The sequence below is a fragment of the Papaver somniferum genome, unplaced genomic scaffold (assembly GCF_003573695.1).
Source record: "Papaver somniferum cultivar HN1 unplaced genomic scaffold, ASM357369v1 unplaced-scaffold_21, whole genome shotgun sequence".
NCBI lineage: Eukaryota > Viridiplantae > Streptophyta > Magnoliopsida > Ranunculales > Papaveraceae > Papaver > Papaver somniferum.
The window spans coordinates 3,840,319-3,854,362 of NW_020631041.1; the positions used below are offsets into that span (position 1 = coordinate 3,840,319).

General features: G+C 40.4%; 1 protein-coding gene and 1 pseudogene across 1 annotated transcript; one reads left to right on the plus strand and one right to left on the minus strand.

Annotated features, from left to right (window-relative positions):
* The first annotated feature begins 2,794 nt into the window (after positions 1 to 2,794).
* Positions 2,795 to 4,410, plus strand: LOC113339453 (berberine bridge enzyme-like 23). The gene has a single exon (XM_026584722.1). The coding sequence runs from the start codon at positions 2,795 to 2,797 to the stop codon at positions 4,391 to 4,393; it is 1,599 nt and encodes a 532-aa protein (XP_026440507.1). The 3' UTR covers positions 4,394 to 4,410.
* A 408-nt stretch (positions 4,411 to 4,818) lies between these two features.
* Positions 4,819 to 9,455, minus strand: LOC113339455 (annotated as a pseudogene).
* Between the last annotated feature and the right edge of the window lie 4,589 nt (positions 9,456 to 14,044).

The following is a 14,044-nucleotide window of genomic DNA, read 5'->3' on the forward strand; positions in this document are numbered from 1 at the left end:
TGTATGTTGATGCTATGCTTGATACAAACATAGATGTGATCAATTCCACTAAAAACATGCACTGAATGAGAACATTGACTTGAAAGACTTGGGCCCTTTTGATGTAATATTAGGGATGAGGATTAGAAGATAATCAAACATTTATAAGTCTTAGTCGTTTTCATTATGTTGAGTTGTGCTTAAGAGATACAATCAGTCTGATTGTAAACCTGCTTGTACTTCGTACGATTATTCTTGTAGTCTCAAGAAAAATAAGGGTAGTGGAGTATCTTAACTTGAATACTCAAAAGTTATAGGATGTCTGATGAATTTAATGAACTGTAAGAGTCCAGACATTGCCTATATTGTGAGTAAGTTAAGTGGATATAATTGTAGTCCAGAGCAAGAGAATTCAGATGCACTGAGTAGAGTATTATGGTACCTAAAATACTCTTTTGATTTATGAAAGGTATCTTGTTTTCCTTGGGACTTTATGATGCAAACTGGATAGTTGACTCAGAGGAGTCTAAGTCTACGAGTGGATATGGTTTCACTCTAACATGTGGGTTTGTTGTTGGAAGATTTCCAAACAAACATATCGCTCAATTCATTATGGAATCTGAGAGTATTGCGTTAGATAAAGCATGAGAGGGGGCCGAGTGCCTAAGATGATTTTTAGAAGACATTCCTCTTTGGCATAGGCCTGTGCCAGCTATATCTATACATTGTGTTAGCCAAGCTATAATAGTTAAAGCTAAGAAATAACTAATCTCAATCGGCGTTATTTCCATTGATTGTATAAAGTCCAAGGAGAATATCGCGCAATCTTTGACGAAAGGTTTGTACAAAGAGATAGTTAAAAATGCATCGAGGGGGTTGGGGCTTAAGCTCATATATTAAACTTGCCATGAAGGATACTCAACCTTGCTGACTGGAGATCCCATGATCAAGGTTTCGAATGAGACAACTAATTTGTGGTGGGTAAAGGTAAACACTATCAGAGATTTTCATTCTCTGTCCCTTCCCTATGGTGTAGACGTGATAGTGTGACTGCATGTGGAGGATGACTTTTTAATAAGTCTTAATGAGTTCTATAGTTTCAATTTAAGATTGAAGTGGGGTGTAGCAGTAACACTCTTTATGGAAACTCACCTATCTGAATGAGGAAGTGGGTCGCTTCCTGTGAGAATATGAGCTGAGTCTCTAGAGCATTCTGAGAAACAGGGTACGTCCAGGGCCAAAACGGACAAAACAGCACGAGCTTGGCAGCAATCTTGGAGATATCACCCGTGTTTGTTATCACGAATTACATCAAATGCTAGCAGTTCAAGACATAGTTCACTGTCTCTAGCAAGTAATTCTGGTAATATCTCACTAAGCAAAGGTTCAAGACCTCATGGACACCTCTGCCTAAAATGGTATTTCCTGCGTTTTTTATGTGATTTTCATTTTGATGGTTTTGGTATTACTGGAACTTAGGACCTAAAGGTCACTAAGGGTTCACTAGTTCATGCTTTTTCACTTTGGTGAAAGATACCTATAGTCTCACCATGTGAGAATTAAAGATGAAAGCTCTCAATACTATTATGATTTATGCAATCCATAGTATGACCTTGGGGTCAACACACTTTTGTGTGAGGGAGAGGACGTAGAAATGACTAGTATGATTTCAACACTTGCACGATCAGTCTGTTTGGATCGTGAGGTTGGGATGTTTATTTACCAAGATCTATCTGTGTTTTCATGTTTTATTGAGTTTTCATTCATGTGGGGGATTGTTGGAAAACGATTAATAAAAAAATAATTTTATAAAGTTTTAATAAAAAATTATAATTTATTGTTTTATTTTGTGAATGAAACTTTTTAGTCCCACATCGTGGAGTTTCCAATTTTTAGTAGTTTTAAGAAACTATATAAAGCTTTTAGTCCCACATCGGGGAGTTTTTCTTCTTAAGTTGTATTTGTCAATTATATAAAGAAATTCACTACTTTTGTAAAATCTATGGGAAAGGGGTTGCTCTATATTTTAGAGGGACCCCTAAGGGAAAATATTTTATAGCGGTTTTTAAGCATTCGCGATTTTCCTTAACGGTATTTTCGGAGTTGCCAAGCTCAAGTTGAGCATCTACTACATATGCTAGTAGTAGGTGTATTAGGGTGTTTTATCCTGGAGATATCCGTCCTGTGAGGGCTATAGCATCACTCTTGAGTGTAGCCGGGCGCTAATGTCTTAAGGACAGCGTGTTGAACACGTGACTCACTCTATTTTCCAAAGTTTTGCCTTGTTGCTGTTGCGGAGATACGGGGAGCTTGTTCGTTTCGTCAAAGCAATCACTTCCATTATAAAGGAGCTAAATATCAATAACTTTTGCTTATTTGATTTTTCTTTGTTTTTGATTATTGCACCCAACAGTATTAACATTACTCATTTTTAGGCGTATCAGTGAACTATTATGTTAAGAAGAGCTTGATGATCAATTGACTCTGTCCACATTGTGATGTTAAATATTCGAGTGTTTTATTTCATTTTCATAAATTTAATTTTAATATCATTTTTCAATATTTCATTACAGTAGTTCTAACAAAATTTCGTAAATTGAAAAAGAAAAAAAAGTTGCATGATCTTGCATTTAATGTATCGGATATCATTAACTAATGTAATCTGATAGATCTTTGGAAGCAACATTACATTTCCATTTCCATTTTATTTATTTGCAAAAAAACAAAAAACTAACGAACTGTGACAACAGCTGCTACATTTATTAGTAATACATAAACTACTCTTTCAGCATTGATCAAATTCAAGAAACACAAAATGGGTTATTCATCAAGAAACTCACTGACACAAACATGTGTAACAAATCATCTATTCTTGAATTTTATCATAGTGTTTTCATCGGTTTCATGGATTAATGCTTCATCATTAATCAATGCTGCTGCTGCTCAAAACAATACTTTTCTTCAATGCATGTCTCCACAAACATCTTCACCTCCATCTCCATTAAACTTTCCTACACCTTCCATTCAAAACCTTAGATTGGTTGCCACTTCTCAAAAACCAACTATCATACTTACACCAAAGAATGATTTAGAAATAAGAAAAGCCCTACTTTGTAGTAAACAAAATGGTTTACAAATCAGAGTAAGAAGTGGAGGTCATGACTATGAAGCTTTATCTTCTACGTCAAATTTCCCATTCATCATCATCGATCTCGTAAATTATCGATCCATTTCTATCGACCTTGAAACTGAAACTGCATGGGTACAGGCTGGTGCAACAATTGGTGAACTTTCTTATAGACTTAGTGAAAAAAGTAAAACCCTGGCATTCCCTTCCGGGACTTGTACTACTCTTGGTGTTGGTGGACACTTCAGCGGAGGTGGTATTGGAACTCTGGTGAGAAAATATGGTATTTCTGCAGATAATATTGTTGATGCCACCATACTTGATGTTAACGGCAACATCTTCAATCGGACTTCGATGGGGGAGAATTTGTTTTGGGCAATCAGAGGTGGAAGTGGTGCAAGTTTCGGAATCATTCTTTCATGGAAAATAAAATTAGTTTCGGTGCCACACATAGTCACTGTTTTTTCACCTAGTAGAGTACTAGAACAAGATGCAACAAAACTGCTTATGAAATGGCAACAAATTGCACATAAACTTCCTGAAGATTTATTCGTTAGAATCATCATACAGCTCGGCACTTGGAAAGGAATAAAAACAGTTAACGTTGTCTTTAACTCATTGTATCTTGGCCGTGCTCAAGATCTACTCAAAATAATGCAACGAAGCTTCCCCGAGCTTGGGTTAACCGCGGACGACTGTAAGGAAATGGGTTGGATTGAATCAGTGGTAAACTTCGGTTTCTATCAACAAATTCCAACTGAGACACTACTAAACAGAACTCACCCTGATACCTTGCCTTTCAAAGCCAAATCCGATTACGTGCAAAAACCGATTCCGCAGACTGGGTTCGAAGGGCTTTGGAAAAGAGTTCTCGAAGAAGAAATGAATATGGTATTCATAATTCTAGAGCCGTTTGGAGGATATATGAATAAGATTCCAGAGTCGGCACTACCGTTCCCGCATAGAAAAGGTAACTTGTATGAGATTCAGTACATTGTGAAATGGAATGAAGGACAACCATCTCAAAACCATATAGATTGGATGAGGGATCTTTACAGTTACATGACTTCATATGTTTCATGTTCACCGAGAGCTGCTTATGTCAATTATAGAGATCTTGATCTGGGTAAGAATGATGATCTTCCTAATGTGAATTATTTGAAAGCTACTCAGTGGGGAACCAAATATTTCAAAGGGAATTTCAAAAGATTGGCGATGGTTAAGAAAGAAGTTGATCCACAAAATTACTTCAACGATGAACAGAGTATTCCAGCATTTTCATGCTAGTAACCTAGTCAATTTTTAATTCCATGGCAACTTTTTATTGTTTGAGAGTGAGTTAAGATCACGAATGATTTTATTTTTCCATCAATAAACTGAAATGTTACAGGTATTATTTCAATAAAAAACATATTTAAATGAAAAAAAATGAAGGGGCTAAATAAGACAAAAATAAATAAATAGGGCTACCACAAGAAGTGGCCAAGCGGGTGCCCTGACAAAAATAAAAACAGCTAACAGATTAGCCTGGAGTTACTGTCCACCCACCAGATTGCAAATGGTGGCATATCCCACATTTCTTCTCATAGATTTTCCTTTCTTTCTACTCCATTTTCATAGTGTGTTATTTACATTTTCTTGAAAGACCCAACTAAGTCTGAAACTCTGAAAATACTAGTTCCATATCCTTGTACCTTTTTTTTTTCCGCTTTTCATAATGATTCTGCAGAGTTGCAACGAGACCAGTATTCCTTGACGAGCTGCGCATAAAGTGATCCTTCTTCCTTCATCAACTTCAAAGGTTCATCGTATTCTATTATCTTTCCTGCAAAATGAAAAGGAATGGCATTTTGTGAGGTTAGTAAATATTCAGATCAACAGATATTTCAATTGCTACAAATGTAAAAAATGTACCATCACTGATGGCAAACACCATTGTACTGTCCATAACAGTCTGTATTCGATGGGCTACTGTAATAACTGTACAACTCGCAAATTCCGTCCGTATGGTTTTCTGAAGAATGGAATCCATTGCATTGTCGATGGAAGCAGTAGCTTCGTCAAGAATCAAGCTCGGCCCAAACAAAATAATTGGCGTTGACCCATGCTCCAGTTTACACCATCTTGCTAAACTGCAAAATAATTGCAGGAACTTAATTACAGATTCCAACACAAAGCAGAAAAAGGAGAAAAATGAAGAAAGATAGAAAGAACCTTACCTGAGCTATCCAAACTATCTCCTTTGTCTTGCATAGCTTCACGAAGTTGACATTTTTGAAGAATCTTCATACATTCTCATGGAAATGTAAGTAATAAAAAGAAAAAGAAAGGTAATACAATAAACATAAAAGTATGTACCTCCAAAAATTTCTTGGTCAGTATGTTGCTCAAGGGGATCTAAATTGTATCCCACTGACCCATTAAAGAGAGTTGGATCCTGAGGCATGATCCCTAAGCGTGACCGTAAATCATGAAGTCCAATTGTTGAGATGTCAACACCATCAATGATGATTTTCCCCTCAACTGGTTCTACAAGTCGAAACAAAGCACCTATCAGGGTTGACTTTCCGCTGCCGGTTCTCCCAACAATCCCAATCTTGTGTCCTCCTTGAAATGTGCAAGTAATCCCTTGAAGAACAATTGGAGTATTCAGTCTGTATCTGATCTGCTTGAAATCAATTATTTTTTCTTAGATATACTAATCTGTGTTAGAATGGCGTTAAAACGTTATCCAGAAGTTTCACATGGTACTGAAAATTTTTACCTTTAGTTCATGGACCTCCACTCTACCTACGGCAGGCCACCTAGGCAAGGGACGGTTTCCTTGCATGACCTCTGGGGCTTCACTAGGAATGTTCATGTATTGATTTAAAAAGCAAAAAGTATAATTTAACTGAAAGATAAACTTACCAGGAGCAAAAGTTTTCGGTGGGAGCAAAACCATCACAAGGGATGAGGAGAAAAGAAGGATAGCACATAGTATTTCCAACCGTTGGATCAACCACTCACTTGCAGAAGAAATATGAAATGAAGCACTAGCGTTTCTGTCGATGAGTTCAAGATTCTTTGTAAAGAATCGGTTTTCTTCCTTAAAAGCCCTAATTGTCGTTGCTCCTGATATGGATTCCCCAAGATGGCTTGCCACCAGAGACTTGGTTGTTCCATAAGTCCGCATAAATTCTTTCGCAGAAGCAGAGCACAAGTACATAGTCAGATGTGTATTTTATACATGGATTAAGATCACAAGTCTGGACAGAGAAGAATATTATTGAGTTTTACCTGTAAATGAATCACCATATATACCACTGGTACAGAGACCAACAGTACTTGCCAAGTAATAACAGACACCACACCAAGATTAACCAAAGTACTAATAGAAGCAAGGAAAGCACCAACAAAGCAAAATGGGAGATCAAGGTCCAGAATACTCAAATCAGATGAGACCTACTTACGAAACTTGGGAATTCTCAAAAAGTAAATGTCAGCTCTAACTATGGTAAGTAGCGATTCTACCCGACTTAGCATCCTTCCAAAAGGTGTAGATTCATAAAAAGCTACTGGTGCACAGAAAAACGAGTTCAATAACTGATCAAAGAAAGACTTTGAAGACTTTATACCCAACGCAACTGTAGAAAGGGATCTAACAAGTATGAATAGTGTGGAGCTACATCCTAACAGCAAATACACTATAATCAGTCGCAATTTGCTGACTTGAGGGTTCTGAACATTAGCAGCCATCCAATAATTCTGCATTGTTTGGAGGGCAAAAAAAGTTACTTGACAGAAAATAACTAAAGAAAAGTACATGAAGCCTCTGTTCTGATTCAAGTATTGTATGTAAGGCTTCCAAACAGTATCTCGGGATTCTTTCTCTTCTTGCTTAAACAACTGAACCCCTATTGATTCCTTATGCGGTTTCTCGTCACTACTTTTCCCAGTCCCTTTCGGAGAGGCTAGACGTCTATGGCTAGAATCAATCTTAACAAGCCTATCACGGCTAGCTGTATCTTTATGCGCATTAACAAGGGTGCAAGAAATTTCTGACTAGAAGCCAACAAAACATGATATGGAGCCTCATCTAGGATTTTCCCATTCGACATCAACTGTTAAGAAAATTCAAATTATTATTAGATTTTATACGAAGTGAAAATTAGTACTGAAGGAAGTAAAATAACTTGGGGATTTGAACTGCAAACCAACCAAAACAGAATTAAATGCAGGAAGAAAATCCACTTGGTTAGTCACAAGTAAGACTGTTTTTCCTGAAAGAGCTCCCATAACATATTCCTGCACATAGTGGATATTAATCACAAGGATTTGAATACAGAGAAACATAATTTGCAATGAGAAAAAACTGATGTCTGTCATGGAATAAGCTTGTCGCAGTATGAGCATCAACTGCGCTGAATGGATCGTCCAAGAGATATATATCTGCATTCTGATATAGTGCACGAGCAAGTTGAATAAGTTGTTTTTGCCCACCACTCAGATTGATCCCTCTTTCTCCTATTTCAGTAAGATCACCAAAAGGTAATAGCTCAAGATCTTGCACCAATGAACATTTGTACAGTGTTTCTTGGTACCTTTCCTTTTCCATGGTGCATCCAAAGAGAATATTATCTTGTATACTCCCAGACTGGATCCATGCCAACTGAGAGACATAAGCAGTCTTTCCGTAAACCTGGATCTGCGAATGAAGTGGGAAATGAAAAAGGCACAATATATCTGTACTGGAAGATTTTTCATAATAAGAAGGAAAGCAAAAGCAACACACAGGTTATTCAAAAATTGTATTAGGATTCGAGACACCTTTATGTAGGATTCTCAATATTCTTATGTAATACTCCTACAGTCTTTATAAACACCTTGATATACAAAAGTTCACTTTATACACCAAATACAAAGTCGTTGCTTTAAAGTTATCTAATAAGAATCAAGTTCAGTTTTCTTCCAAAACACCACAGTAGGTACTTCATAAAGTTTGCCAAATTTTCACAACAATAGAAGGTAAAAATCAAAGAATCACATATAGAATAAAACAAAAGCATTATGGATTACTAACTGTGCCATCCACCTTTGGAACTTCTCCAAGTATAGCTGCTAATAGAATTGATTTACCTGCACCAACCTCTCCACAGATAGCCACATTCTCCCCGAATTTAACTTCTAACTTTATGCTTCTTAAGGTTGGGATTGGTTGATTCTCTTCCCATGAAAAATTGCATGAATTGATGAGAATGGCGTGTTTATCTTGCTTTGTATTTCCCACCTGCAACGCTACCTTACTCTCCAATTCCGGTGATGCTAAAAAATGTACAATTCGTTTAAATGCAACTTTTGCATGAATTGTAGCTCCAATAACATCCGGAAACATTCTAATAGGTTCCTGAACAATGCGCAGAGTTGCAATATAAGTAAAGACATTACTAGCAGTAAGAGGAACCTTGAGATAGTAACATTCCAAAAATGTTGAGGATGAAACCAACACGGGAGACACCCAAAACATACATGCACTGTATCCTTTGTTTGGCTGCACATCTGTTAATAAATTGTGTTCCCCTTTCCTTAGTCTTTCTTTAACAGACTTGAAATGTCTCTCCCAACCATAAAGCTTCAACACCTTCATGTTCACCAGAGCCTCAGACATAGCCTTTAGTCTTTGACCTTGTGCTGCCGCGAGTTTACACTTAAAGGTGTATTGCATAACACGAATACTACTATTACAACCGCTGCTGCAATTGCTGCATACCCCACAGCGCAGAATAGAATAATTAATCCCAGGAAAACTTGGAAACATGGTGTCCATGTTTGATGCATCCAGAAAAAGAACTCACCTAATCTGAAGGCATCCAAAGTTACATAGTTAACAATTTCTCCAGCTGAATGATTTGATTTTGTAGTATTATGAAGCCTCATTTGCTTCATATAAATTGCTGCTGAAAGAAGAGACCTGACTTCAATTCCTAATAGTCTGCAATGGAAGTACCACTGCCTCTGAGATAAAGACTCGATGATTTTAGAGAAGAATAGTAATCCAACTAGTACATAACCCTCGTGTTTATAAGCTTGTTTCCCTTGTGCAACATCAATGAAGGCATTAAGAAACAAAGGACCCGAAGTAAGAACGATTATCTTGAGAAATGCAAGCAACCCAGATATCAAAATCTTTTGCCAGTAACATAGAAATTTTGCCCGTAAAATGGTTGGGTTGTTACTTCCTTTCTGTTTCTTCATTTGTTCCATTACCCTTCTTCATCAATGGATTCAACCACCAAAACGATGTTTTACTAAGCAATCCAGCTTTAGCAAAAGGAGTCTCATCCTCAGTAATGTTGTTGAACTTGTCCATTCCTGTCTATTGTTATTTCTCTTACAAATTTCAATGACTTCCCCCATCAAAATGAGGTTATATAATGAGGCATTACCCATTAAATGTTTCAGAAGCCTAATACAAGAAAATCATCACATGATCTGGTTGGCAATAAATTAAAAATCTCAACATTCTAAAACTAATTAGTCATGCTAAACACGTACGATATTTTCTTCCTATTTATATTATCAGATATAATAAATAATCCTATAAAGTCTAAAATCAAATCTTCAAAGGAAATTTTCTAAAAAGAAACAAATACTGGGATGCATTAATTGATTAGTGATGGATTTCACGTATTTTGAAGCAATTGGGTCAAAACTGTCTTCCTAGTTATTTTATCAAACACTTTCAATGCAATTCAGAAACCACACTGAAGTGTAACTTTTCTTGCAATTCTACTTATTATAGTTTATAGCAGTAATTAACATACCTCAAAGGCTCAAATATATATGAATGTGATGTTTCATGGGTTTTTCTCCAATTGCGCAGCAGCATGTTGCTACGTGTGGCAAGCTAAGATTGAGAGGCTTGCCGGTTCAGTGGCGACCTTCGACGGCCGAGATTTGCATTTCAAGAGAAGGGTAGCCATTGATTATGTCTACCTTCCACTGGAAGCTAGCGGAATGGCTGCGGCATGGCTTGCGTATGTTCTGGGCGTGGCCAATTAGGGTTTGGTGTCATGACCAAGAATTGACACCATAACCAAGAGATTGCCACAAGTCGTTTGGTTGCAAGCTTGTACGGCTGAGATCTGCATCTCAGGAGGAAGGGTAGCCGTTGATCGTTGCTACCTTTTGTTTGGCAGCCAACGACATGGTTGCATGGCCGGCATGGCTCGTGCATGCTCTTGGCGCGGCCAAATTAGGGTTTTGGCACCGTGGCCAAGAATTGGAATTGGGCCAGAAGTTTCCATGCGTTTGGTGGCGAACTTGTACGGCTGAGATATGCATCTCAGAAGGAAGGGTGGCCGTCGATTGTTGCAACCCTTCGTTTGGCAGCCAGCGACATGGAGGCATGGCCGGCATGGCTTTGGCATGTTTTGGGCGCGGCCAAATTAGGGTTTTGGCATAAACCGTGGAATTTGGCATTGGTCCAGAAGTTGTCATGCGTTTGGTGGAGAACTTGTACGGATGAGATTTGCATCTCAGAAGGAACGATAGCCGTTGATTGTTGCAACCCTTCGTTTGGCAGCCAGCGACATGGAGGCATGGTCGGCATGGCTTTGGCATGTTTTAGGCGCGACCAAATTAGGGTTTTGGCATAAATCGTGGAATTTGGCATTGGTCCAGAAGTTTCCATGTGTTTGGTGGCGAACTTGTACGGCTGAGATTTGCGTCTCAGAAGGAAGGGTAGCCTTCGATTGTTGCAACCCTTCGTTTGAAAGCCAGCGGCATGGCATGGACGGCATGGTTTTGGCATGTTTTAGGCGCGGTCAAATTAGGGTTTTGGCATAAACCGTGGAATTTGGGATTGGGCCAGAAATTAACATGCGTTTTGTGGCGAACTTTTACGGCTGAGATTTGCGTCTCAGAAGGAAGGGTAACCGTCGATTGTTTCAACCCGTCGTTTGGCAGCCAGCGGCATGGAGGCATGGCCGACATGGCTTTGCCATGTTTTTGGCGCGACCAAATTAGGGTATTGGCATAAACCATGGAATTTGACATTGGGTCAGAAGTTGCCATGCGTTTGGTGGCGAACTTGTACGGCTGAGATTTGCATCTCAGAAGGAAGGGTAACCGTTGATTATTGCAACCCTTCGTTTGGAAGCCAGCGGCATGGAGGCATGGAGGTGCGGCTGGCATGGTATGCCTTTGGCGCGAAGATGTGGCTGGCATGCCGTTGGCACGATGGTGCGGCTGGCATGGTATGCCTTTGGCGCGGAGATGTGGTTGGCATGCCGTTGGCACGGTGGTGCGGCTGACATGGTATGCCTTTGGCGCGGATATGTGGCTGGCATGCCAGTGGTGCGGCTGGCATGGTATGCCTTTGGCGCGGATATGTGGCTGGCATGACTGGCATGCCGTTGGCACGGTGGTGCGACTGGCATGGTATGCCTTTGGCGCGGAGATGTGGCTGGCATGGTTGGCATGCCAGTGGAACGGTGGTGCAGCTGGCATGGTATGCCTTTAGCGCGGAGATGTGGAAATTAGGGTTTAGCATGTCGAAACCCTAATTAGAATGTACGACATGCGCGGTTGGCATGTGCGGAGATGATGCCAGTCAATACCGAGGGTTCTATCGTAGAACATAACATGTATATAAAAAAAGGGTACCCTGGTAAATTTCACGTAGACATATTGAATGGCACAATAAATGTGCTAGTGGAGATATTGGTACTTTCGGCTTCATTTTCTTATAGAGTGACGTCACAGTAGACTAAGGTTTTACGATTTTAACCCTAAGCTAAAAACCACCATCAACATTAAGTCCCCTGCTTAGCTCGGAACAGGGGAATTGTTGCGGGGTAAGCATGAGATGGTGACAGACAAGGACAAAATCGAAACGGAAAGTCCTGAAGGGATGGTCAGGAAGAACCGGCTAAACTTTATTCGGAGGTAAGGAAAACATGCGACTCTCGTGTTGGCGGCTTTGCGCAAATTAGCCTCGGAGTTGAGCCGCTTGCAGTGCTTGGCGTAAAGTGAGCCACAGGCGTTGCTTGGCTTGGAATGGATCCTCTGGTGTCAGATTGGCTTGGAATGAGCCTCTAGCGTTGTACTGGATTGGAATGGAGCCGCTGGCGTCGGATTGGCTTGGAATGAGCCGTTAGTGTTGCATTGGATTGGAATGAGCCTCTAGCATTGTATTGTCTTAAAACAGAGTCGTTGGCATAGGATCGTGTGATATGGAGCCGCTGGCTTTGCTTGGCACGGAATGGGGCCACTGGCGTAGGCTTGGAGTGATATGGAGCCGCTGGCGTAGGCTTGGCATGGGCTTTTGTTGGCTCCCGCTCGGTATGCGGACTGTTGGTGCAATCCGCTATGGGTGGAGATGTTGCGCTGGAAGGACGCAAGCTGCTAGAGCTGGAAAGGATGCAAGCTGCTGGTGCTAGAAGGACGCAAGCTGTTAGCGCTGGAAAGGATGCAAGATGCTGGCGCTGGAAGGACGCAAGCTTCTAGCGCTGGAAAGGATGCAAGCTGCTGGCACTGGAAGGACGCAAGCTGTTAGCGCTGGAAAGGATGCAAGTTGCTGGCGCTGGAAGGACGCAAGATGCTAGCGAAAGGATGCAAGATGTTGGCGCTGGAAACATGCAAGCTGCTGGTGCTGGAAGGGATGCAAGTTGCTGGCGCTGGAAGGATGTAGGCTGCTGGCGCTGGAAGGAACGCAGGCTGCTGGCGCTGGAACTTCGGCTACCAAACGGTGGTGATGGCGCTGGAAATTCGGCTATCAAACGGTGGTGATGGCGTCTGGCAACTTTGTCTAAATTAGAGTTTGGCATGCTGAAACCCTAATTAGTGCCCTTTACTAAAATCGTTGTAGAATTATAGTAAGAACTCGGATTTTGATGGTCCGCCCCTCCATTCTGATCGAAAAAGAATTTCCTATATTCTAAGAGGGAATATGTAGGTTTTGAGCTCGTTTAGGAGGTGAAAACAGCCCGACAGTAAAAACTCAGGAAGAATTCAGGAGGGATGTTGCGGGCCCGAGGTAGCATAGTCGCGCCCAGTCATCTATTCCCGTTCATGGAGTAAGAAGGAATCTTTATTTTTTGCAAACTCTAGAAACTCCGTCCGCATGAAAAGAGGTATCGACCCTCTTCCGTTTTCTGTTGCCCGTCCGGATCTGTTCTTTCGTCTGTAGAGTCTCTCTAGTGGATTCCAAAATTTACCAAACTCCATTGCATTCTTGGGACGGATGGATGAAACATATGATCGACAACTATCATGTAAGGGCTAATCTTGGATATCGTGGTTGCGTTGTCGGTCCATCCTTGACTTTAGGTTGTTCAGTGCTTGGAACTTCTGATCGCGATGACAATATGTTGTGGATGCTTTAATGGTCGAAATCTTCTGGAGCCACTGGATGAAATATATGAGTTGGGAGGTGTTCTGTTGCCGGTGTGATGCTATCAAGTCTTCAAGGACTTTGTTCCAAGCGACATCCTTCGAACCATCTTCTGAATCTTAGACTATCGTATGGAATGGGATGCGGTGAGCAGTCCCCAGTTATACTTCCGTTAGATCCTATGGCACGGACGAATTTGTGAATGTATCTTTGTGGAGTTATTTTGGAGTCTTCAATGCACATGTACGGTTTCATATTGAAAAATTCCTGCGGCTTGTAAAACTTCGACAGTAAAGAGGTTGAAATTAGAAATAACCTGGTTGAGGGGAGTGAAAGCGTCCCATGCTGGTAGTCCACATGTATATCCTACTTTCATTGCATCGCCTTGAATCCATGTCCACGGGATTCGATACAATCTTATTGTACTCTTCTGGATATGACGCTGGGATGCTCAGAATATCACATGGACGAAATATTCTCGATAGCGAAGAGGTAGAAATGAGAGAGTTATGTTGTTTATCGTGGCTTGCTCTTTTCCTTCAAGAAAATATTTCAGCCGCGTC

Coding starts and splice junctions, on each gene's coding strand:
- LOC113339453 (XM_026584722.1), top strand. CDS start 2,795: ATGGGTTATTCATCAAGAAACTCACTGACACAAACATGTGTAACAAAT.